This window comes from Jaculus jaculus, chromosome 8 (genome assembly GCF_020740685.1).
Source record: "Jaculus jaculus isolate mJacJac1 chromosome 8, mJacJac1.mat.Y.cur, whole genome shotgun sequence".
Classification (NCBI taxonomy): domain Eukaryota; kingdom Metazoa; phylum Chordata; class Mammalia; order Rodentia; family Dipodidae; genus Jaculus; species Jaculus jaculus.
The window spans coordinates 48827283-48853003 of record NC_059109.1 but is presented as its reverse complement, the minus strand read 5'-3'; the positions used below and the strand labels follow the sequence as shown (position 1 = coordinate 48853003).

Sequence of the window (25721 nt, the reverse complement as noted above, 5' to 3'; positions counted from 1 at the left end):
GAATAAAAGTTGAGATCTCTCCCTATTAGAAGAAAGAAAAAAATGAAAGCAGTATGTGTTATCAAAACACTCCTCTGGTGCATCTAAGACTCATTACTATGATTTCAGCAGTTTTTTGTGTCCTGTACATTAAAAAAAACAAAACAAAAAAAAAACCAGGAGTGGGGCACTTGGATGTTTGCTGAATCTCTTTTTTTTTTTCTTTTTTTGTTCTACTTTGGCCAATGTGTTTAACATTTCCCTAATATGGACGCTGAATCAAGCAGAGCTCATCGGGCCCTGGAACCAAAACAGTTAATTAGCAAGTCACCAAGGCTGGTAGCAGGAAGCAAAAGGCACAGCTTAGGAAGCTGCCCATTTTTCTTGCAATAAAGAAAATAAAGACAGTTATTCCAAGAACATTTATTAACCCCCTAGTATGGGTAATTGCATTAACATAAGCTACTACATCTTGGTTTTCAATGGAATCGTAATGCCCATGATACTGTAGATAACTGCTAATGCTAGAGTTTTGAGAACCAAGCCCTGTGTCCAGCAAATGCTTTAAAAAGAATTTCACTCTTGATGGTTGCTTGCTCAGAAGAAATTTATTTTACATTAAAAAAATAAAGAAAGTAACAAGGAGGCATTCAATTAAGCAAGCATTTTCTTAACATATTTTAAGATAATCTGTTACATTCACCAACAATTTCTCCAATATGTGGGAATATGGAAAGAGACTTTGTATGGTTTGGCTATATGTACCATTCTATATTGGTATAGACATAAAATAATGGAATGGTGATAAAAAAAAAAAAAAAAAAAAACGAGGAAGGGCTTTGTAATAGTCAGGACACGCCGACCAATTTTAAATTGAATTACACAGCCTGCTAATCTTTATGATGGGATAAAATTTCTTTCAACATCATACATTATACTAAAATTTGCAGCACTTCCCCCTCCTCATTTCTTGAACAGCTATCATGCCCTCTACCTCCCCCTTCCGCCCTAGCATATACACCTCCCCAGCAACATTGCTTGTCGTCAACCCCAAACACACTGTTCTTGCTGACTAGGAAGGGAGGGCACAGCTCTGCTAAGATTTCATTTTTATAGCTATTGTTAGTTGGTGTATATATATATTTCACACTAGGGCATAAGAAAACAGTATTATGAACACCAGGAATATTTTGCTAATATTGTAACCACAAAGCTACAAATTTTCTAAAAAGACAGATTCTAATATACATACAGGGTAAAAGATATTTTTAAAACCAAAGATATTGGGAGCTTTTGTTAAATTTTAAAGACTCAATATTGTATGTTTGATGAAGCAGCTGCAGCAGAAATTCTGAGTGGTCCAAATCTAGAAGAATGTATTCACCAAATAACAAATACACAATAAAATATTAAAGTATCAGTTTAGCTTCTTTGGTTCAAATCTCAGAGATCACAGCAGACTAACCAACCCAGCCTTCCTCTGCAGCGCTACGGTTACTGTTCCTCCTACCCGGGCCAGTACATCCTGGCCACCGGCGCAGTAAACTTGTGGCGGACAATTCCAAATTCAAGTAACAAAGAGAACCAAGCACACGGGACTTGATGGACCCCAAGCTCCAAACAACTGAATGTACAATTAATTAAGAAGGGAACACATCTTGACATTTTACAGAGGACTCAGTGCTCAGAGATTATATGTTTAGAGTTGCATTCCATCCTTCTAGCATAGTCTCCTCACAACAAGGAGAGTTTATCTACCAACCTACTCCCAAACTAAGGAGAAGCACAAAACAGCTGAGGAGAAGTCACATCCATGTAAGTGACCTGAGAAGGAAGACAACACAATTTAACTGTATAATTTTATCCTGAAATTTCAAAAAGGTTTTTTTTTTTTTTCCCTGTCTGCTCCTGAAATTTGACCAGAGTTTAAAGAAACCCCGGGGGGAAAGTTTTCAATTTCAGAAAGCACACAAAATTCGCCACAATAGCACATGAATCTGTTAGGTCAATATTACATACTTTAGTTTGCTGATTAATTATTTATTCTGGATATACCAAATGTGGTTTCAAAACAAATTCCGAATGTGGACAAACACGAAAAATACAAGCAGTGCAATGTGAACGGCCAGTTCGCCAGTCCAGTGGTGTTCTGTTCTGGGACATCATTAAACAACTGAAACAAACCTAGTTTCCAAATTTAAAGGCAATTTTATTAAGTAATTTCATATTTCTTTAATAAGTATACAAGTTTCAGAGACTGTTATAAATGCTAAAATTAAACGTCTTCAGTATTCTCTGATTCAAAATATTATACGTGAAAATGACAACATTTAACCATGGTAGAAAGATGAGGAGATTTCTAGCATAAGGGCATTAATTAGTATCAGCAATAAACATGGGAGGAAAAGGAAAACAAAAGATATATCCATCCATGAGCACATCTATCAACAGAGTACTAAGGCAGGTGTGCATGCTGGCGCTGTCTGCCATCCGCTCCGCCTGCCCCACACGGCTGTATACTCCACCTTTAGACAAGCCGCAGCTCTAGGGGTAATATGTGAAAAAATACTGGAAAAGTTCAAATCAAATGGCTGAACCTTCACCAGGCTCTTACAGAGAACACCTGAACCACAAGACACTGGAGAGGGTAGGATCAAGGCTGACCTTAATCTTCTACATCTTCCCTCCCTTTCTCTCCTTCTCCCTCCCTCTCTCTCTCCTCTCTAACCCTTGTATATTAGTTATCTTTTTCCTCATTTTCTTAGCAGGCACTGACGTGTAACTCCCAGGACCAGCATGGGGCTATCAGCCACAATGAGTGTTTGGTCAGAGAGACCTACAAGGTTTCCTAAAAGACAGACAAATTTCTTTCAGAGTACTTGATGACCCACCAAAGGTTAGTGGTAAGACCCTACTGCTGAAGACACCATATGCATTTGACATGTAAAATGGAATGGCATGGCTGGAAGTTGTAAGAGAGTCAGTCCCTAGTCAGCGCGTCTAGTGCCAGAAGGTGCTACATGGGCGACTGGGGGAAAATGGCCAATATCTGTCCAAGCAACTCATGGTCTAACCTACTTAGCAGCAAATAACCTGTTGTGATGCCCACACAATGCAATAGTGGCACACAGCCATGGTGGGAAACCAACTGCTCTTGATTTGGCTAGCTGATCCCCTCAGTGGTATGGGACCCATAGCTGGAGCTGGGAAACAAGTCAGAACCATATCCAAACATTATCCCACTCTCCAATCAAGCTATCATCAAACATGGGCTACAAGAGGGCCTACACCTATCAAATGCTCTATAAAAAAAGTAAGGGGGGCTGGAGAGATGGCTTAGCGGTTAAGTGCTTGCCTGTGAAGCCTAAGGACCCCAGTTTGAAGCTTGGTTCCCCAGGTCCCACGTTAGCCAGATGCACAGGGGGGAGCACGCGTCTGAAGTTCTTTTGCAGTGGCTGGAAGCTCTGGCGCGCCCATTCTCTCTCTCTCCCTCTATCTGTCTTTCTCTCTGTGTCCGTTCCTCTCAAATAAAAAAAAAAAAAAAAGTAAGGGTTATCTCATTTGTCCTGGTATTAACTTACTCTCCGTTGGAGAATCTGCTTCTCTTTTTCAGATAGATGTAGATCCTAAGGAGAGAGCCACGCCATCATACCTCAGAAGGGCCCAGGCTGAAACTAAGAACAATTGGCGAAACAAGCAAGGGTGCTGTTTTCCTGATAAACCAGCACAAGGGGAAAGGAGACCAACACAGAGAAAAATCAACTCCTACCAAATCAGAGAGCCAGAGCCTCAGAGGCCCCCAATACCTCATCACTGAAGCAGACCAAAAGCGAACCCAACATGGCTCAGGGAAATTTTGTGGAAGAGGGGGCGGAAAGAATGTCAGAGCCACATGTTGGGTCATGATATGCAGAGACATTTATCTTACCCCTAACTGTGGGCTAACTCCACAATGCACAACCCATATACCTCAACAAGGAGGGGTCAATGGAGAGGGGGTAGGTTACGCGTGAGCCTAATAATGGTACCAAACTGACTGTATTTGCTGAATATAAAACTAATAAATAAATAAATAAAATGCAAAACTAAGGTCTGGGGAGATGGCTCAGTGGTTAAAAGCAATGCACAAGCCTGTCAATCGGAGATTAGGTCCCAGAATCAACCAGAAAACACACACACTCACACACACACCCAAAAAAAAAGACACAACTCACCTATGGTAATAGGTGGGGTCAGGAGAGTGACCAAGCTTGTGGGCCAGCTAGTTCACAGTGGCAAACCAGACAGAGATGATTCAATCAAGGATTAACACCACAGATTTTCTTCTGGACTCCATTTCTGTGCTAAGGTACGCACACGCGCGCGCGCGCGCACACACACACACACACACACACACACACACACACACAAAACTGCCCCTACTTCCCTCCCCTTCTCTAAGTCATAAAACAGAAGGATGAGAAAAAACAAGAACAAGTAAAAACAAATGTAAGGATGTAATTGTGCATTCTGAACTAAAAGTTTTCCTATTTGGGTTAAACTGAATGTCCCTGTAATTCACAACTGTGAAATGCACCTTCAGTTTCCCTAAGGGATATCCAGGGTAGGAACACACACAGTATTTGTGTGTTCAAGTTTCCAGGGCCACCAGACCCACTGTCAAGGCCTTTTCCATTTTATAGAGTTCAGAAGACATTAGCCATTAGTCTACATACCTTCTATCAAACAAATTTGGTGTATTTGGCATTTTGTTACACATTTTACTAATTATTATAATAATTATGCCAAGCAACTCCTTTAGGAACCAAAGATATATTAGGTAACTCTAAGATGTAAACATATTTTCCCATCTTTGTTATAGAGTATAAGAACTTGGATATAAGCCAGGTGTGGTGGCGCACCCCTTTAATGCCTGCACTTGGGAGGCAGAGGTAGGAGGATCTCTAAGTTCAAAGCCACCCTGAGACTACATAGTGAATTCCAGGCCAGCCTGGGCTATAGAAAGACCCTACCTTGAAAAACAAGAAATTAGACAAGTACAGCATATCTGCATTACACCAGGCCTTTCTTTTGAATTCCATCTTTCCGGTACGCTGCAGAGAATAGGTTTGGGAACACAGACACTGTCCCTTAGATCTACACAACTCAAGACTTGGTCATATCTCTTAATTACACTCTCTGCAACTATAGAACAAGAATAGCTTTCTTGTATATGTCAAGGCAATCAAATCGGATAACACATGCATTTATAAAATAACCACCTAGCATAGTGTCTTTCATCTAATATTCAGAAATTCTTCACCTTGTCACTTAGAAATTGTGTAAAAATACTAATTTCATAGGGCCAATTCACTTGTGACCCCTCCCTCCTTAAGCAAAGAAAATGAGAGGCAGCATTCTGTTCTATCTGGATGTGGCTGAGTTTCTAAAACGAACTGCCGTGTACGATTCACAACTACATCCTGGGACATAAAACATAAAGAACAATGGAGGATTACTTAATAGGTTGTTATTGTATATATGTAAGTACAATGATTCTGATGGGGAGGTAATATGATGGAGAATGGAATTTCAAAGGGGAAAGTGGGGGGGGGAGGGAATTAACATGGGATTTTTTTTATAATCATGGAAAATGCTAATAAAATTTTTTTAAAAAAAGAACAAGAGGAATGTAACTTAGAAAATTTGAAAAAGGGGTGTGGATGAGATACTAGAATTCCATCAATTTGTATTTTGAAATTGTTTTCTTCTTAAATTTTGTTGTACTTATGAGATAGAATGAATGAGAATGGGAACTCCAGGGCCTCTAGGCACTGCAAACGAACACCAGACACATGTGCCACCACATGCATCTGGCTTACATGGATTTTGGAGAACTGAGCCTGCTTGCTTAGGGTTTGCAGGCAAGCAGCCTTAACTGCTAAGCCATCTCTCCAGCCTTAATTTATACTTTTTGATTCTGATCATTGCCATGACTTCATGTAAATGAATATCTTTGTTGTCAGGAAATACTGGAGCATTTAGGAAAATATTCATGATGTCTGTAACATTCTCAAAGGCATCAGCAAAGAAGACAGGAACTGAAGGAGAGGGAGAAAATGACATAACATGTGCAAGAAAACATCAACAATGGAGCGTCTGTGTGGAGGATGGCATGGGAGTTCAACACAGTATTCCTCCAACTGTTCTGAAATATGAAAATATCTCAAAAAGAACAGTATGGAAGTGTTAACTTAAAAATCACGAGTCACCTGGGTCTGCCCATTGGTGCGAGAAGTGCTGTTTACACTGGTCCCGAGTTTCATGTAAGACCCTTCACGTACTTCAACTTGGACTTCGTGCCACTTTCCACCTCCTGGGCTAGCGGCCTGGCCAGTATTTGGGATGGGCGTATTGAATTACAGAGAGAGCACTGTAATTACGTCTGCTTCCCTTTCGTCTGCCTTGTGGGACTTCAGGGAGAAGGTGGAGGGTGAGCTAATGATTCGCCATGCTTCCCTGATGACCACTGTACTTTTTGCACCATAATATTTTCATTTATTCCCTCTGTACATAATGCTACATTGACAGCAAGGTCAGTTAAGTTACTATAAGGGATTTTTAATGAAAACAATTATAAATTTAAAATAACTGTGTTTAAAGCATTTAACAGTCACCAGGGTCAAGTGATTACAGCAGTTACAAGCCCCATGGGACATGTTCACACCAAAACAAAGTGAATAAATTACCTCAGCTGGCGCATGCAATCACTAAGTGACCACAGGGGTCAGGCTGAGTGGAACCCTGAAGATGCTCACGCAAAACCAATAATGAAAATTTATCAGTCGGAGATGGGGAAAGGGATGTCCAGAATTAGCGAGTGAAGTGATAGACTGGAAGCAGAACTGAGTCTCCACATAGTTCAAAAGGCTGAGGAAATGTCATTCAAAACCCCAGGGAATATCTGGAATCAAGATTCCTCGAAATAATATGCAGACAGGCTGGGGAAGACCGGGAATTAAAACGGAAATGATCTGTGCAGGATAAGGAGCTTCAAAGCCAAACCAATGGCTATAAGGACCCCTGTCCTCAGCCAGGAGGTATGGCAAAGTCTAGAAAGGAACATGAATGTCTTCAATGCAGGGTGATGATGAGATGGAATGTTGACAACAAAATGACTATTTCTGATGTCTTTGTGACATTTGACATCTCCCAGGGATGTTCTCTAAATTTTGTCCTGCCAACTCTTGTGTGATTACTTCCCTTTGATACAGAAAACAGGCAGTTAAAAGCCTGGGAAGACCATGCACTTGATGCAGGGAAGAACAGTAAGTGAGGTATCTGAGGAAGGGCTAGTTATTGCTAACGACACCACCACTGGTGACACATAACCAAAGAGAGGCCAGAAGTCCTCAGATTAATGTGTGCCAATGATCTGAACACAAGACGTAGGGGAGAAAGTACAGAATGTGGGAAGTTCAGGGCTAGTTGCATGAGAGAAATCACTTTAAGAAATATTTCACTTTTATTTATTTATCTGAGAGGGGGGAGAGAGGGAAAGAGGAAGTAAGAGAGAGACTAGGTGCCTTTGACCACTAAAAAGAAAGTTAGGGCAGGCAAGTGCCCTAACTGCTAAGCCATCTCTCCACCCCAGAAATCACTTTTATAAACTGAACCTTAACGACTACACTAGAATTTCAGAAGAAAGATAACAAGATTGGCAGGCAGGGAATGGGGCCAATATGAGCTGATATTCATTATTCACCCCCAAAATTTACTGAGTACCTACTATATATAAGGCATGGTGTAGGGAACCTCAAAAATGGCAGAGGACAAGAGACACAGTGCCTGTGGTCACAGCATCATTTCCATTCATCCTTTCCCTCACTCAGTGCATGGTTCTGGAGCATTGTTTATGCATCAGGCACTCTTAAAGGAGTGGAGGGGAGAGTGGTGGTGTTAGACAAGCCCCTTGCTGCGCACTCAGTGGAGAATGAATAAACATACAGAAATAGCTAACATAAGAAAACCTCAACTGGTAGGAAGTGCTGAGAAGAAAATAATATTAAGTATAAAGGTTTAAGTTAGAAACAGATTGGGCTACAAAATCACTATGGTCAAGAAGAGGGAGCAAGGAAGATAGCAATCAGGCCCAGGTCTACAGATCAAAGGACAGGCTGCAGAGAAATGTGCTGAGAAGAGAAGCTCTAGAGTCATGGGCTAGTTGGATCAGCTCATGAAGAGCACTGAATGCAACATTAGAATTGATTCCACGGGTCAATGCATTCTAAAATGAACTCCACCAAAGATCTGTCTGATGGAAGGTTTCAAGAGTGAAAAGTTCTAGGCCTTCAATTCCTCATCAGTAAAAGCAGAGATAACAGCATCACCTCATTTTAGAGTTGTGTAAGGACAGAATAAAAAGAATGCACCTTCATGACATTAGTGATTAGAACATTCCAGGATGGATGAAGGGAAGCGTGGACCTTGGTCTCTTTTTAGGGAGGGCAGAGGTCTGGAAGTCACTGGGAGAGCAAATCTGACAAGACACAGGCATACTTAGATAGCGGTGTCTCCATTTATGGTTATGCAAATTAGGTGACTTTAGGAGAAAGAGTATGTGCAGCAGATATTGATTCCACTTGATATCTGTGTTGTGCTTGAGGAAACGGTTTCTTCTACCATCAACATCAAAATATCTGGTGTCTAGTTATGTGTGTGTGTGTGTGTGTGGAGAGAGAGAGACAGAGAGAGAGAAACTCAACTCTACTCCATAGCCAAGACTTCAGTGAATTATGTAGTGCTATGAAGAATTAGACCAGGATGAGAAATGGAATCACACTATACCCAGAGAAGAAAAAATCTCTTGTCCTTACTTTTCCACTCACAAACCTATGCAAAGAGGCAAGTTTAAGCTAAAGTCCAATTGCCTCATTTATTAAATAGAGGAGACAATCAGAGACTGGATGCTGACACAGTGACCTGTCCCTCCCCTTGTCCTCTGCTGCTCTGTGCCTGCCACAGGACTTCTGGTCCTAGAACATACTAGGAATATATGCAAATAACTTTCTGAGGTTGAAATACTTTTGTGTTCATTTGTTGTTGCTTTTTAAAATTATTATTATTTAGTGCTCACGGTGTGACCTAGAACTCATAAGGACCCTCTTGCCCCAGCCTCCTGGGTTTTGGAATCAGGTTCTTGTACCACCATGCCAGGCTTATTCCTCTCTTTCTCTCTCTCTCTCTCTCCCCCTCTGTTTATTTTTTGAGAAAAGGTTTCATTTTGTAGTCCAAGTTGACCTTGAACTCACAATCCTTCTGTCTCTTTTGCCTCCCAAATGCTGGAATTACAGGTATTAACAATTATGTCTGGCTTATCCCTTCATGTTCTTGATACCAGGTCCCTACTGTAGGATTTGGGAGGATGAGGGAAGGTTCAATTTTCCCTTTTAGATTGGATGGTTTGGGAAAATCGGTTGGGGAGGGAAGGTAGTTCAAATACTTAGTTTTTTAAAATTTATTTATTTTTAATAATGATACATTTTAACACAGTAAAATGTGTTTACCCTAAAATCACCTTTACAAGGAAAGTATTGACTAGCTTTTCCTGTTAATCTAAGGATATGTCTTTCTCTGGGGAGATCTCAGCTTCAGAATTAAGGGCAAGAGCCAAGGAGTCAGGTCCAGTGACCTTATCTCTTAGAGTGGCTTCAGTGTGAACCCTGGCTGTACTCCCACCTCTCTGGATCTCCATCCATCAGTCAGTAAGACAGACCCAACACTCTCTGCCCATATCAACCTCCATGACCATTACAGAGCACTGATGGTTTAATATGGTTAAAGGCTCTCTGACTCCTTTGGAGGAAAGATGTCATATAATTTAGAAGCATTATAAGTAATGTAAGATAAGAAAATGGCTGACCAGAACACACAGGATTAGGTTTACACAATGTGCTCAGGTCACTAATGAGTATTTCTAATGGAATAAAATCTAATCTTAGGACTGGAGGGATGGCTTAATGGTTAAGCATTGACTACAATGCCAAAGGACCCAGGTTCGATTCCCCAGGACCCATGTTAGCCAGATGCACAAGGAGGCACACACGTCTGGAGTTCATTTTCAGTGGTTGATAGTCCTGGCATGCCTACTTCTCTCTCCCTCTTTCTCTGTCGAATAAATAAGTAAATAAAAATCTAATCTGATTCCTTTCAGGATAGTCAACTTTTCTGTATTTTTGTACAACAAAACTAAACTAGACTTTGGTTTTGTCTTTATTGAGAAAATGTACACATGCATGGGTAAAACCTTGAAACAACTCACTTGGGGAAAAAGGCTTTTCAACATAAAAGACAGCTTCATAATAAACATGGATCAGCAGTTATCTGGATTAAGCAAATATTTTTCTTTACTATTGATTTATGAGAGAGAGAGAAAAAGAAAGAGAGAAACAGATAAGAGAATGGGCACACCAGGGCCTCCAGCCACTGCAAACCAACTCTAGACACATGCACCACCTTGTGCATCTGGCTTACATGGGTACTGGGGAACCGAACCCGAATCTTTAGGCTTCATAGGCAAGAGCCTTAACTGCTAAGCTATCTCTTCAGCCCAAGTAAATTCTCTTATGTGACTTTGTCACACACAGGAACACATTATTGAGAGGGAGTCAGGTAGCTTTGTTAGGTAGTTTAAGGTGATTAGATCCCAAAAGTAAAGGCAGGAATTCCTGCCTGCACAATCTTTGCTAGAGATCAAAGGATGATCTAACTTCTTATCTCTTGCCTAAAGGAGATCCCTACATCAGTTTTGCTACATACAGCCTGAGCCCCTCCTGGATGGAAGGGCTAATCCTGACCTTGTGGTTGGTCAAGTTCAGCTCCCAGAACTTGGTGTCATGGCTCTCTTCCTCCTGAACCAGCCTCTGGCCCATTCCAATCAGCGCTCACTCTGGCTTACCTGAGCCAGAAGGGGAAGTCCACCACAATAAGGTTATAAATAGACCCTTTTCAGGGGTAAGGACTCTTGGCTGTTCTCTTGGCTGGCTTCTGAACAGCAAAGTTCTGGTAAGCTTCCCTCATCTGGGCCCAGCCAGACAGAGCAGGGGGGGGGAGGAGCCCCCCCTTACTCCCACATGGACTCTTTACCCACTTCTGCCTTCCACATGGCAGTAGTTCTCTGCACTTTCTTCTCTTTATCTAATAGAAAAAGAATCCTTCATTTGGTTGAAATAGGAAGAGATGTTTTAATCAAGTTTAATTATAGGATAGTAACTGAGAAAACCAAATTATTAATCCAAAACTAAAAAATAAGCTGGGAAAACGTTTAATGTACTTAATTGTAAAGTCTGCAGGCCCAGGTTCAAATCCCATGGAGTGCAAATAAGCAAACACAAAAAGTGGCATGAGTATCTGGTATGCAACTGCAGTGGCAAAAGAACCTGGGAGGGAGACAGACAGACAGACAGACAGTCACACACACACACACAATTTTAAAAACTGAAAAGTACAACATAACAAATGTTGTTTGCCTTGGTAGTAAACTAATGGTAAGAAACTTACTTCATGAATATTGAAATTCCCACAACTAGGATAAGAAAATCTGAGCTCTAGGAACTCTGGCACAGCCTCATGGGAAAATCATTTATTTCTCTTTCTTTGTGTACATGTGCACATACATGTATTGTGTGTGTGTATGTATTACACCCAGTCAACACTTCTCTCAGGGAAGCATGAGGCAGAGGTAGCTCATTAGTGAGCAGTCACTATTGTATCACACCTTGTTTTACTCAAAACAGCATATCCTAACCAGCTCAGCTCACCAGCTTGGCTCATCAGCTCCACTTATTAATTATTTGAATCATTTAAAAAAATCAAAAGCTTTAAATAAGCAAATCATGTCTGGAAAGAGTTTTGGAAAAGGGCTCAATGTTAACTGAATCCTGCCCTTCATAACCTGACTACAACCTGATGTTCTGGGGTTATAAGACAGCAGCTGATGGACAGAGGTAGTTCTAGAGGGCAGGTGACATTGGAGGGGAGGATGAGTGGTTAGAATAAAAAGGAAACAACAGAAGATGGCAGGAGATAGAAGAGAGGTGTAAGAGGAAGGAAGGCAGATCCTCTTCGTTAGAGGATCAGAGGTCAACTGCAGTCTGAAAGAGAAGCCATGTGTATTTGGTTTGATGTACTTAGAAAGAGAACAGTGTTGACTTTTCATGCCCAGGAAGAACCACAGTACTCACACTTTCCTCTGTTCTATAGGGAGAGGGGCCATGTACTAGTAGCTACTATAGAAAAGAAGCTATGAGGTCACATTCCCCACAGTTTTTCCCTCACACGAGATAAGAGAAATGCACCTACAGGACCGGGTAGTGGAATGAAGTGAGCTTGGAACACAGCATAGCAGCAGACTGTTTCTTGACCATTCGCCATTTGGATGCATTGTATATTCTTTACCTGACTTAATCTCACAACAATGCTTGGAATTTAAACATGCTCACCATTAATATTTTGCAGATGAATGAACTGAAGGTCACAGAATTAACAATGTTAAAGCAGGGCTTAAACACAGGCAGAATAAACCCAGGACTCATTGTCTACCCATGACCATATTGTATTTTAATATGCCAACACACACATGCATATACCATGCCACAGATAATGCAGCCTCTGTCCATCATAGTTATGTCTGCTTGTAGATATACTACCAATCTCATTTTCTTTCTGTGTAATTTCTTTTTAAAGCAAGAATCACACTAGCTTTCATACTTAAAGGGGGAACAAAGATTCTACTCTCTGAAAGCCCTTAATGTTAAAGATTTTCTGTGCCAATGAGGGCATTCAAAAACATGTGACACAAACTCTCAAATACTACTGAAAGGACTATGGAGACACTAAAATCTTCAGAGGTAAATTTGATAACACATAATTTAAAAAAAATTGTTTAAAATACATACCAGTTTAAGGAACTACTGTACTTCCAGGAATATATCCTACAAATACCCTTAGGAATGTATGCAAAGAAAGAGCAAGAGAAATGTTCATCATGGCATACATATGATAATAAAAGAGTGGGAACCACTTGGGTGTCTGGTAGCAGAATTCTGACTCATAAGCCCAAGTGCATTCATATAAGCAGAAGGCCATGCTAGCACAGACAAGGGGCAATGCATTACAAATCAATATGCACAGCTCTGTGAAGTCTAAAACACAGTCATTAAATAAAAACCCTTGGAGGATCAAGATGTCTTGTTACCAACTTTACTCAAAACATAAATGGGGCTGGAGAGATGGCTTAGCGGTTAAGCACTTGCCTGTGAAACCTAAGGACCCTGGTTCGAGGCTCAATTCCCCAGGGCCCATGTTAGCCAGGTGCACAAGGGGGCACACACATCTGGAGTTCGTTTGCAGTGGCTGGGAGCCCTGGAGTGCCGATTCTCTCTATATATATCTCCCTCTTTCTCTCTCTGTCACTCTCAAATAAATAAATAAAAATCTTTTAAAAAAAAACATAAATGAAAGTAGAAATGGGATTACAGAGGAATGGGTATTTTCAAAGTTATAAACACCATATATTTGGATTTTTATAATATAACTTTATCTTAAAATTAAATATTCTTTGGGAATTGGTATTTAGGCCACCTTGATTGATGTGGAGAGTGCTTATGATTACTGTTAAGGTAAGAAGCAGCTACTAAAGAGTGCGACTATTTAGGACAAGACCTATGTGTGTCAACAGAAAACATTCCATGAGGTCCATACTGAAATGTTCAGTGTCTCTGTCCACGGGTATTATAATTTCTTCTTTTGACTTATATCGACTTCCTAAGTTATAGGGAATATACATGCATACAATGTTCTATAAGCATGGAATAAATGATTTAGGCTAGCAAAGCTTTGTTCAACAACCAGTTCTTAAATGTTAGGCCAATAGTAGGACCAGTAGAAAAGGCACAGTCTTGGAAAAGGGAAAAAAGTGACTTATGTGATGGGCTGGAGGGATGGCTTAGCGGTTAAGCGCTTGCCTGTGAAGCCTAAGGACCCTGGTTCGAGGCTCGGTTCCCCAGGTCCCACGTTAGCCAGATGCACAAGGGGGCGCACGCGTCTGGAGTTCATTTGCAGAGGCTGGAAGCCCTGGCGCGCCCATTCTCTCTCTCCCTCTACCTGTCTTTCTCTCTGTGTCTGTCACTCTCAAATAAATAAATAAATAAATAATTTTTTAAAAAGTGACTTGTGTGAGCATCTAGGATGTTCGTTATTCTCACGTGCTGTTAACCATGCATGAAATAATGCTCCTATAGCCACTAACGACCTTCTTCCTGGGACTGTCCTTGGAAGCATTTGCATTCTCCCTTTCAGGCTTAGGGAAAGGGATGCTCAGAGGTGCCCAGAGGAATCCAGACCAAATAAGATCCATAATTAAAAGTTCATGGCAGAGCTGGAGAGATTGCTTAGTGGTTAAGGCATTTGCATGTGAAGCCTAAGCACCCAGGTTCAATTCCCCAATACCCATGAAAGCCAGATGCACAAAGTGGCACATGTTTTTGGTGTTCCTTTGCAGTAGCAATAGGCCCTGGTGTGCCCATATTCATAACCCCCCCCCCCGTATCTCTTTCAACTAACTAAATAAATATATTTTTTTAAGTTCATGACATTGGTATTATGTAGAAAAGAATTTTTGACTGACTTGATTATTATGTAAGGACTTTTGGCTGAAAGAATACTGCACCAAGTCCCTCAACTTTTAAATCAACACTTAGGAAACTAAGTGGCAGCAAAGACAGACTCTTCTTAAGTACAACTGTGAGCATGTCAGAATCACTACCAACTGGATGTTATAAATGTTTTGAGGATAAAAGGAATAGAGAAGAGAAAGGCAGGATAGAAACTATAGACCCACTACTATGCCATTTCAATGTCTGGGATAAACATTTTATGTTTATTCGGTGATTCAGTATATGTTTGTATGTGCCAGTTATATTCCAGGCCTTATACTTAGAACCAGGTATTCAAAAGGCTTTCCTTAGGCACATGCTATTGTCCAGTATGGTGAGCTGCACAGCTGTCTGAGCACTGTGTTAAAGGAATTGGACATGGATGTAACTGTAAGTCAGACACAGGAAAATGAATATGCACTCAAATAAATCCTACTAAAGTACGTTGACAGCATCCACCAGCATGTATGCAATAATCGAGAAAGGGCCTGCCAGATACATTCTGAACAAGAGGACGCAAGAGATGAGATCACAGGGACAGTAAAGAACATCAGCAAAGAGGCACAGACACAGGGAGAGAAGAAAGAGGACCAATAAGAACATGGCAAGATGGCTTTTTAAATGTGCCTTCGGGAAAAGTGGCATTAGAAACCTCTGATGTTCAGAATTTTTTAAAAAGCAATCAAATTAATCATATTTGAATTGACATCTCCTTTGTAGCTAACAAGCTTTTTGTTTGTTTTCGTTTTTTGATTTTTGTTTTTTGAGGTAGGGTCTTGCTCTAGCCCAGGCTGACCTGGAGTTCACTGTGTAGTCTCAGGGTGGCCTCAAACTCATGGTGATCCTCCTCCCTCTGCTTCCCGAGTGCTGGGATTAAAAGTGTGCACCACCATGCCCAACAACAAGTTTAGTTTTGAGCCAAATATGTAATAGGGATGCATTTTTTTTTGCCAAGATAAAAGAAAATGTTGTAATGGTTAGGTGGTGAGGGGCCTGTTTAGCTTACCAACACTGATTTCTGACAGCGTTATAGCATATCTGAGCTAAAATATTAATGAGACTATGTCAATTATGATCTGAAATGATTTGGTAGTGGGGGTGGGGGTGGGAGGCTTATGTGTGCTTATTTCCCTTCATTCTACAGTCCGTACCTGGCCATCAAAGATACTTGTCTCTCTAACGCTGGAGACAGCAGCTAAGACAGAGAGATGCAGACTAATCCTGAAGATGTCTGGATAAGCTAGATTAGAGACTGGAACTTGAGGTTTGATAGATGCAAATTCAAAACAACCTCCTAGTTGAAAGATTTTAAGTAAGTTAAAAGTTCATGGAGGCTATGTCCTAATGAGTACAAGGTATCATAAAACCAGCAAGTTATCAAGACAATTACATGAAATTGGGGTGATAAATGGCGGTCCTTCCATCCATTAAACAATATGTGTTATAGAATCACTCTACCCTGCCACATCCAAGTTCTACTTTCAAGTTGGCCATTTATTGAGTGGCACAATATATTTGATTTCTCCAGCCTCAGTTTCCACATCTATCAAAATTAGCGGGGGATAGGGAGTGGAGAGATTGCTCAGAGGTTAAGGTGCAAGCTTGTGAAATCTAAGGACCCAGGTTTGATTCCCCAGGTCCCACATCACCCAACGCACATGGTGGCGCATGCATTTGGAGTTCGTACGCAGTGGCTAGAGGCACTGGCATGCCCATTCTGTCTCTGTTTCTAATAAATAAATAAAAATAAATCTTTTAAAAAAATTTGCAGGTGGGGCTCAATGATGTGTAAGTTTTCTTCATGTCCTAACACTCTGCTTAGTCCTGGCATTCTGAATGAGCAGGGTTATGTTTGTGCATCTTCATACCATGTGAATCTCTCTTAAATCCCCAGTACCAACAATTCTTCTATGCTGCTCTTCCTCCCTCCCTCCTTCCTTTCCAGCCTCCTTCTCACTACCCTCCCCCTCTCTGCAGTCATTGTTGAAAGCTGCTACAGGCCAGAATGATCAGTTTATATCAGTTTATATCCTCACAATATCCATGAAGCATATTTTTATAACCATGTAGATGTCCACTTTACAAACAAAGACATCAAGACTCAGGAGTTTAAGAAACTGGTCAAAGGAGCAAATCCAAAGCTAGATGTGTCGCACTCCTTATAACCTCAGTATGCTACTTTACTTTTCCATTCTTTGGCTGTTTCAAGCTTCAGCTCTGTCCTCTTACGATCCGTGGCTATGCTAGCTCATATCATACATTACGTTGTACTGGTAATTGCATGTGTTACACCTGCCAGGTGGCATATGCACATATTAACAAAGGCTGGTCATTACTGAACATTCAACAGGGAGTTCATTACAAATCCTTAGGCCTTGTAGCTGACAGATCATTGTGAGGGTCAAGACAAGCAGAACCTGAAAACATCTTTCAAATATGTGCACTGTTAGCACATGGTCAAATAGCTCCTCAACTTCCATAAGAAGCTGCCAAACAATTTATAGCATTTCCTGAAAATCCAGCCATAAACCACAAAATAAAAAGGGCTCACACTTTGTAGTCATACAGCCCCAGGTGAGCATGGAGGATGAATGAACTTGGGTAAATGGAGTTTCTTATCAACTGAATGACCACGGGGAGATTAACCAGCTGGCTGGGCTACAGGTTTCTTATCTGTCAAATGGGAAGAACATGAGCAAACAGGTATAGAAAGAGTACCCAGCCTATAAGAGAAACAGATTAGCCCACAGGGAGACTAAGGGAAGATGAAAAGAGGTCATGTTATTTGCAACAATCAGAGTAGTGGACAAAAGCAGAAAGATGGAAATCAGAGTTCACTGGACCCAGAAGGGCTACCCATCCTGTGGCCTATGCTTGAGGGTTGACAGTCCCATTGTGGAAAATGCTTTAAACGGATACGACCCTGACTCTGTCCTGCCAAGCCACCTGGCAGATAATGTTGGGATCACCCTTTCCAGGTGAGAGGTTCCTGCCTGAACCAAGTGGCAGAGTAATCACACACTGTCTCTCACCCTCTGAGCTCTGTGAGTTGCCCTGGTAACAGTGAGCTATTCTTGTCCTTCTCTATGGGATCCCAGCTTCTCTACCCATATCCCATGGGCTCCCTTTGGTCTCTAATTCTGCACCCCATGCTGAGACCTCTTCCTATTGCCTCACAAGTCCAGGGGTAAAATGAGAGGGAAAAAAAAGGGAACTGACTGTGCAGCAGGGCTTCAGCATTTTATTTCCTTATCATTTTATTTCCTTAGTTACGGCACATTTCCATTTATGGAGTACTTTCCCTTATAAAACCTCCCAGTGCTTACTTCTAATCTACTAAATAATTCTTCTGACCTCTTGTTTATTGCCTTTACATATCTGTTGATGGTTCACTCACCACATTCCCCATTCCATTATTAATGGCCCACAAAACTCACTAGCAGCAATCATTTACTGATTAATTTGCACAACAATGCAGAAAGACAGGTAGTATTAATCCTTCATTCCGCAGAGGGAAACAGAAAGGGAAAATTAAAAAAAAACGAAAACTTGTGTGCCCAAGGTCAGCAGCTACACAAGATTATAACAAGGATCTAACCTGTCTTGCATTTCTGTGAACACCTCCCACAATGCAGTTCCCCTGAACAAAACACTGTCTGTGCAGCTCTATGATGCCTGTGCTGAGATGCAGTTGTCACAGAATATCCCAAGTTTATCAAAATTCACCCCCAAATAACCCTAACTGCAAAGAGGTAAGAGATCAAAGTGTGCTGGAAGTGAACAGATAGCAATATATGAAAGAAAAGTGTACAGAGGCAAAAACTAATGACAGGGAAAGACAGGATCATACCCGCTCAGCCACAGTGAGACTGGGACAGGTCCTGGGCTTCTCTGCATCTCTGTCATCAGTAAATGAGGTGACTGTGCTAAATCATGTCTAAAATGCAGCTTTCATTTTTAAAAATATTTTTATCTTTATTTATTTATTTGAAAGAGAATGAGAACGCGTGTGTCAAGGCCTCCAGCTGCTGCAAATGAACTCCAGAAGCACATCTGTCTTACATGGGTCCTAGAGAATCGAACCTGCATCCTTTGGCTTTGCAGGCAAGCACCTTGACTAAGCCATCTCTCCAGCTCTAAAATGTAGGTTTTAAGTAAGAGTGAGTACATTCCAAAAAGGCACCAAATTTAAAGCTCCCACATCCAGTGCAGCCAAGATCACCATAAACTGGTTCACACTCACTTACTGTTAAGTTCACCCATGGCTGCCACATTATAGGAAAGCCAGTTATCAACAGCAGCAGAGAGAGTGGCATGTCCTCTGACTCAGGAATTTAACACATACATAGTCTTTTCCCAGTAGAAATAAGCCAATGCAAACAAAAAGACATATACACATGAAATACACATTTCAATGTTAGCTGCCAAAGAAAATAATGCAATCAATCCCACTGTTCACTTTTAAACATATGTGTTACTACATAAAGGCCGAGCCAAAAATGTCATGTTGCTACTAAAAAGAATAAATACAGAATCATCCAGAAATATTTAGTTTTAACAACAAAATAAAAAAAAAACTTCTATCAGTAACAGAGATGCACACTCTGACAGGCATGCATGTGTATTTGTAATCAAAACAGTTGTTAATTCCTGTTATTGTTTATATTTTTAATATTTTAACCATTTACAACCAGTATTACTTTTTTTTTCTTTGGTTTTTCGAGGTAGGGTCTCACTCTAGCCCAGGCTGACCTGAAATTCACTATGGAGTCTCAGGGTGGCCTTGAACTCATGGCGATCCTCCTACCTCTGCCTCCCAAGTGCTGGGATTAAAGGCGTGCGCCACCACACCTGGCTCAGTATTACTTTTCAATTAAAGCATGTCCTATATAATTTTAGTCAATCATCTGAAAATTTCTCACACCTTACTTTGCAGTTTGATGGAAAACAGTTTCTACCTAAATCTTCTCCATGATTTTATTGGCTGACATAATACTCATGGCATTCTTCTTCCAAAGTATTTTCTGCTTGTTGCCTATAGAAATACTAAACTTCCTAAAAATTTTCTTGTCAGTGCTGGGGATTGAACTCAGCCACTCACAGATGGACACATAATAAGTATGTACTCTGTCACTTAGCCACACCCCCACCCCAGATGTGGGGGTACCAATGACTTCATGATTGCCTAGTACTGTTATCGTGTGGCTACTGCCTGACCTAGAACTCAGTATTTTGCAAAACCTGAGACCTGTGGATGCCTTTCCACAGTGTTGGGACAGTTTATATTCTGCTTCTGGAGTTTTATGATAGGGTGTCTGATCTTGTCAGGAGTCCTGGGACACCTTGCAGGACACTTTGGAAAGTTGCTTCAAGCAGCATATTACTTGGCTTTCTATGAGAACACTCATATCCTCTTCGTTTCACAGAAATATTCACTTACTACTAGGTCGTTTGTACATCTTTGATCATAAGACCTCAGAAAGATTGCAGAGCCAATGAATGAAAAATATGATTCTAGGTCTCGTGTGTGCCAATGAATGTCCTCATTAAAGCAGAATGAAGGAGATGAGATCGCTTTCAAAGCTTCCCATCCCTGTGCCCCAGAGCTGCCAAGGCCAGGCACTGAAAGGATGCACAGTAAAATTAAATATCTAAAAATTCATCTTTAATTAACAAAATTGGATTAAAGCTAGACACCACTGCATATCATACGAGAAGTGGCTGAGCTCGCTTCCAAGTGCTCTAATTCAATTAGGACGCAGTGAGTGACACTCAGACAGAAAAGGTTAATTGGGGCCACCAGAACGCAATCATTCCTTACCTAACCAGTCATTAAACTTCTTGACCTCAGAGGGCAGTCCCAGCTCGGTGAAATCGCCTGTGTGGAGAAGGATGTCCCCATAAGGCATCTGGATACCATCTGTTCTGGAGTGTGTGTCTGAGATGCAGACAAATCGCGTGTGGCCCGCTGGTTTTGGAGTGTCATATGGGATGGGGTCGACCCTAAAGCAGACATAACAGATCCCGTAATAGTTAAACATATTAAAATCCTCACAATTGGCAACACACACACACACATACACACTTATTGTCATCTACGTCCACACCAAAGCAACCAGTGAAAAGGCAGAAGGTCCAAAGGGCCACTAGACTACATAGAAGACAACATCCCTCATCCACAACCTCACTGGGAAAATCCAAAATATGTTACTTACCTCATAGAAGAATTAAAAGGAAAGAATATCTTACATGGAGAGACAAAAATAACCAGAAAACTGATAGTAATTAATACTGAAGTTTAGGGATATTGAGCCCTGACTGAGGAGACAAAATTATGCTATCTCTCTCATAATGATTCAGTAGATCCCACCACTCATTAAGAAATGGATAACTAATTTATTCCTTCTTAAACATGCATAACTTAAGCACTGAACTAATTTCCAGAGAGCAGTCAGAACATGCTCTGCCAAGTGAGATGTGGAGAGACAGCACTTACATTTAATTTCCTTTCCACACACATTCAACACCTGTATCTTCCTGTTTTTGCTAAGAGATTTACTAATCAATTTGTGGGGCATAAAGGGCCACCAAACAGGACCTAAAAAAACCCTGCATGCTGAAAGAACTGTGTCAAGCTGGTGTTTATGCTATGAACAATCTGTAATTCTGGTTACACCCTAGGTTACTGGGAATGCTCAGTTGCCTTGGGCAGACTGAATTTAGTACAAATAGTAGGCCCTTTAATGAGCATGAATGTATCTACATGAGCATTAATATATGTATACTTTTAGGGACCTAAGCACTGGGAAATTGCACTAGGGCAAAAGAAGCAAAAGGCAAAGCGATCAACCAGAAGCCAAGAAAACGAAACAGAACATTCTCATTTAATTGAGTGTAACAAAGTGTACTAAATAAACTTGGTAAAGAAATGCAAATCTGACTCTTGGAGCATACCGTTTTAATTATTTAAGAGGTTTGTAGCAGTGTTAAGGATGTTTTAACTATATTAACTCCACTGACAGCTTCCTTTAATGTCTCTGTAGCACTGCACGCTTATTTCTGGATTGCAGGTAAAAAAGCAGCAGTTATCCATACAAAGAGATGGTCACAAGAGCAGCAAGTATGCAGGGCGAAGGTTAGGATGTAAAACATTAAATAAGGAGCAGTATCTGCATGACAGACCCAGCCTGAATAGTTAGCAAGCCGCATACAATATCCAGGAAACTGTTTTGCAAGGGCACCCAAGGCTTTGAGTGTGCTTCCCTGCAAGCTTTATTTAATTTTGCTCTCACTCACCCCTATCTCCCTTTAAAGAAATCAACTGTTTTAACAATGGAAATTTCAGGGAGGAAATAAAGACATCAATATGCAGTTGGTGAGATGGCTCAGCAGTTAAGGTTAAGTGTGCTTCCTACACAAGGGAGTGGGTCTGAGGGGGAATGAAACCATCTCAGTTGGAAGCTACAGATCCCAGGTAAAAGGTTGGTAGTGGGCACCTGTGACCACAATCCTGCAAAGGGGAACAGAAACCAGCAAGCTTTGATATCAGCAAGAGACTCCAGATCAACATGAGAATGGGTGGAAGAGCCAGGGAGCCGGGGCACTCCACAGTCTGCTTCAGCCATCATGAAGGTCAGCCCACTGCCTCAGGAGCAGATGGGACACATGGGGACCCAACAGGGTACACACATGCATACACACCACATACCTCGCGTGCACACAAACTTTCGCATGTGCACACACGCATGCATACGCGCGCGTGCGCACACACACATACACACACACACAAACCGCATCATGTTACATTATACACTCAGACAAAAACAAAGTATGTAGCTTGGATAGGCTCACATTATCTTCAACTTAATGTTAATTTTATTGCTTTATCCTTGTCACAGGAGAAAAGCAAAGAAGAAAAGAGAGCAAGAAGAGAGCAAGGGTGAGTCCGTAGCTGGATTGTGATTATCATAGCGGATCAATTAGAAGCCCGCAAAATTAAAAAGAAAACGAAATAATATATTTTTCCTGTAAAATGTATAAATTAATATGACATTACCATGGAGTACATTCACTATTCTACTGAGCTGTTATCAATAACCCAACTCCCCCAATTACATTCAATATTCCTGTTTTTGGATGTGAAGATGTTTGATGTTGTAATGTGGAAATTGGGGTTCTGGGGTGCTTCCTAGAGGCCCAAACCCTGAGTTCCTATCTGAATTGGAAATTCCAGATTTAAGAGAATGATTTGTATCATACCACATTTTATTCAGATTTTACAAAGGAGTATGGAAAGGGGAAGCCTGAAACAAAGTGGGGAGAAGAGAAGTACACCACGTGCAGCCCAAAAGCCCATGTGGGCCACGTGTAGCTCAGAAGTCTATTTGACCAGAGAGGTCTGGGGGAAAGAGACAAGAAAGCTCATGTAGGGCTGGAGAGATGGCTTAGTGGTTAAGTGCTTGCCTGTGAAGCCTAAGGACCCCGGTTCGAGGCTCGGTTCCCCAGGTCCCACGTTAGCCAGATGCACAAGGGGGCACACGTGTCTGGAGTTTGTTTGCAGTGGCTGGAAGCCCTGGCGCGCCCATTCTCTCTCTCTCCCTCCATCTGTCTTTCTCTCTATGTCTGTCGCTCTCAAATAAATAAATTAAAAAAAAAAATGAACAAAAAAAAAAAAAAGAAAGCTCATGTAGCTCCTGCCATGTGGGGAGCTGGAGGAGATAAAGAACACATGTGGAGAGTAAAGGCTAGGGCCTATGCTGAGCCCCTGCTGGCTGGGCCTGGGCCTGGGCTTCCCAAGTGATCCAGGAGCCAGAGAGCCTGCCTTCCCCTTGCAAAGGGTGGTGTCTTTTGGCCCATGTGAACCAGAGGGCTGGTTGGTTAGATCTAGGGGCTTTCGCAGAAAGAGGTTAGCTTAACTTGACCAACCACAATGTCTAAATCCTATAAAAGACCTTCCTCCCAGGAGGGGTCCTGACTGTTTATAGAAAAACAGTTCTTTGGAACTAGGCAGGAGGTAAGAAAAACTTTCCTGTCCTTTTTACCTTCAGGGGTCCAGTCACCCTAATTCTACCCCTTCAATGTCTTCCTTACTTTCACTGAGATTCCATTATTCTCAGCCTCAGTGGTTCCAATCTTATCAACATGCACTGTCTTCTAAAAGTAATTTTCCCAGAGAATGAGTAATGGTTCTTTCCCCTCTGCAGCTGCCTGTTTCACCCTTAAACAAAGGTAATGTTTCCATACCAAAAGCTACAGTGTTCACTGAAATGGGGCTGCCTTCATTTATACTCAGGTTACTAACACTGGAAGGGAAAATTAACAAATTAATGCTAGGATCACAAAAAACATGGACAAATCAATTATGTATGCGTATGCACACATATACATGCAAATCTTTATTTTCCAGCTTTCATCAAAAGGGTAACACACAGTCCCAGCCCCATTCTTTCTGTAATTCTGCTAAGGTATAGACATGGCTACTGCATCAACATTCTTGAGTTCTTTCTAAATTTATACGAGGGACCCTGACGTCATTGTTTTGAACTTAGTAAACACAAAGTAGCATAATAATAACTCTCACTGTGAAGAAGCCCCATGGTCAGTGAATCTATCTACATCACAGCCCCCAGCGATCCCACTGTACAGAACTTCTCTCTTGCCTTCACTCCTGCTTAGACAATAAACTTCATGAGAATGTGGGGGACACCAGTGAATTTCTGAATCACTTTGTCTCCTGCGCACCCTCCTACCTCCTCAGAGAATCACTGAAATGTCCATCAGAATTAACAAATAAAAGCTAAGGCACTTAAAACTAAGAGAGATTAAAGAAAATGGTTCTTATTTGGAACTAAAATGAGTTGATGAGTTCAAAGCAGAGAGAAAAAGAAGCAGAGACACTTCCCCACCCACAACACCAACATGACATCATCAAGGGGAAATGGTATATACTTGGAATACATCATGAAGCCTGATTCAGGTAGGGGGCCGAGGCAATAGGGAGTATAAAAACATATGCAAATGGATGTATATGTTGCAACTGTCCCTGTCACAGAGCACAATACAAAGGGAGAGATGCTTCAGAAGATAAGACAACAAGGCCAGAGTCACACTCCAAGACATAAATGTCACCTGGGGAGGGGAGGGGCAGTCAGAAGAAGGAACACATCTCCATCTCGGACTTGCTAACTTTTGAGTTGAAAATAAGAGATCTAGGAGGTTGAGCAAGTTGTAATTAAAGTTAAGACAACCCAAGGGAAATGACTACTCTCAAACTCGGCATTTGATAAACACCTTGAAAAGACACTTTATGACAACCAGGCATTTTTGTTGTGAAAGTATATAGTGAAACCCAGCTGCCTGCAGACTGACTACCTGCTCCCATTGTATGAAGACTCACACTCCATTCTCCTTATCTAACAACTTGCCCACTTACTGTTTGTGCTGGTGACTTCTCAGATGACTGCAACATTTCCCTCAAGGCATTATGTCAAATCTCCTAGCAAATGAATATCTTACCAAGGCAATCTAAGCCCCAGAGCCAGATTCAAATATCAGAGCCAGATTTGCACAAACTTTTGAGTACTCCCAGGGGAAAACAAGATGGCATGGGAAGGTGAGAAGGAAATACAACACTGTACAATCCCAGGAAAGGACAAAGTGGCATCTGGTTCAACACTATATGACTCTTGAATCCCCTTTACCCATTCTGGCTTACTGACACACATTTTCATTCTTAGGTTTCCAGGAACAGGAGGCCCCAAGCTCCCTCCCATCCCCCAGTGCAATCCTTTCTGGCTGTCAAAACCTCTCTTCATTAGAAAGTTTCTGCTCCAGATTTCATAACTCTAAGAAAGATCAGCATGGTCCAGAGACAGCAGTGCTGAGTAACACTTCTATGTGATTTGCTTTAGGCAAGTTCCTTAACTCTTTTAAAACAGGAATAGCAATGCCTAATTCATTATGCTGATGGGAAAAAAAAATACTGTCACATGTGGATGCACAAAGCCCATATTCTGAAAATAGAGAATGACAAGGATGAAGTGTGCCTAG

The 25721-nt window shown here is 41.3% G+C and overlaps 1 protein-coding gene across 4 annotated transcripts in view; it reads right to left on the bottom strand.

Moving 5' to 3' along the window:
- Mpped2 (metallophosphoesterase domain containing 2) overlaps window positions 1-25721 on the bottom strand; it is a 191240-nt gene that overhangs the window by 115045 nt on the left and 50474 nt on the right. For 2 of the 4 annotated variants that reach the window (XM_045155821.1, XM_004660842.3), the window contains exon 3: window positions 20494-20675. The exons of 1 other annotated variant lie outside the window; for it this stretch is intronic. In XM_045155821.1, the coding sequence (XP_045011756.1) occupies window positions 20494-20675 (182 nt within the window). Of the gene's footprint in view, window positions 1-20493; window positions 20676-25721 lie in introns of those variants that run through there. One more of the 4 variants, XM_045155822.1, reaches the window with a different exon arrangement.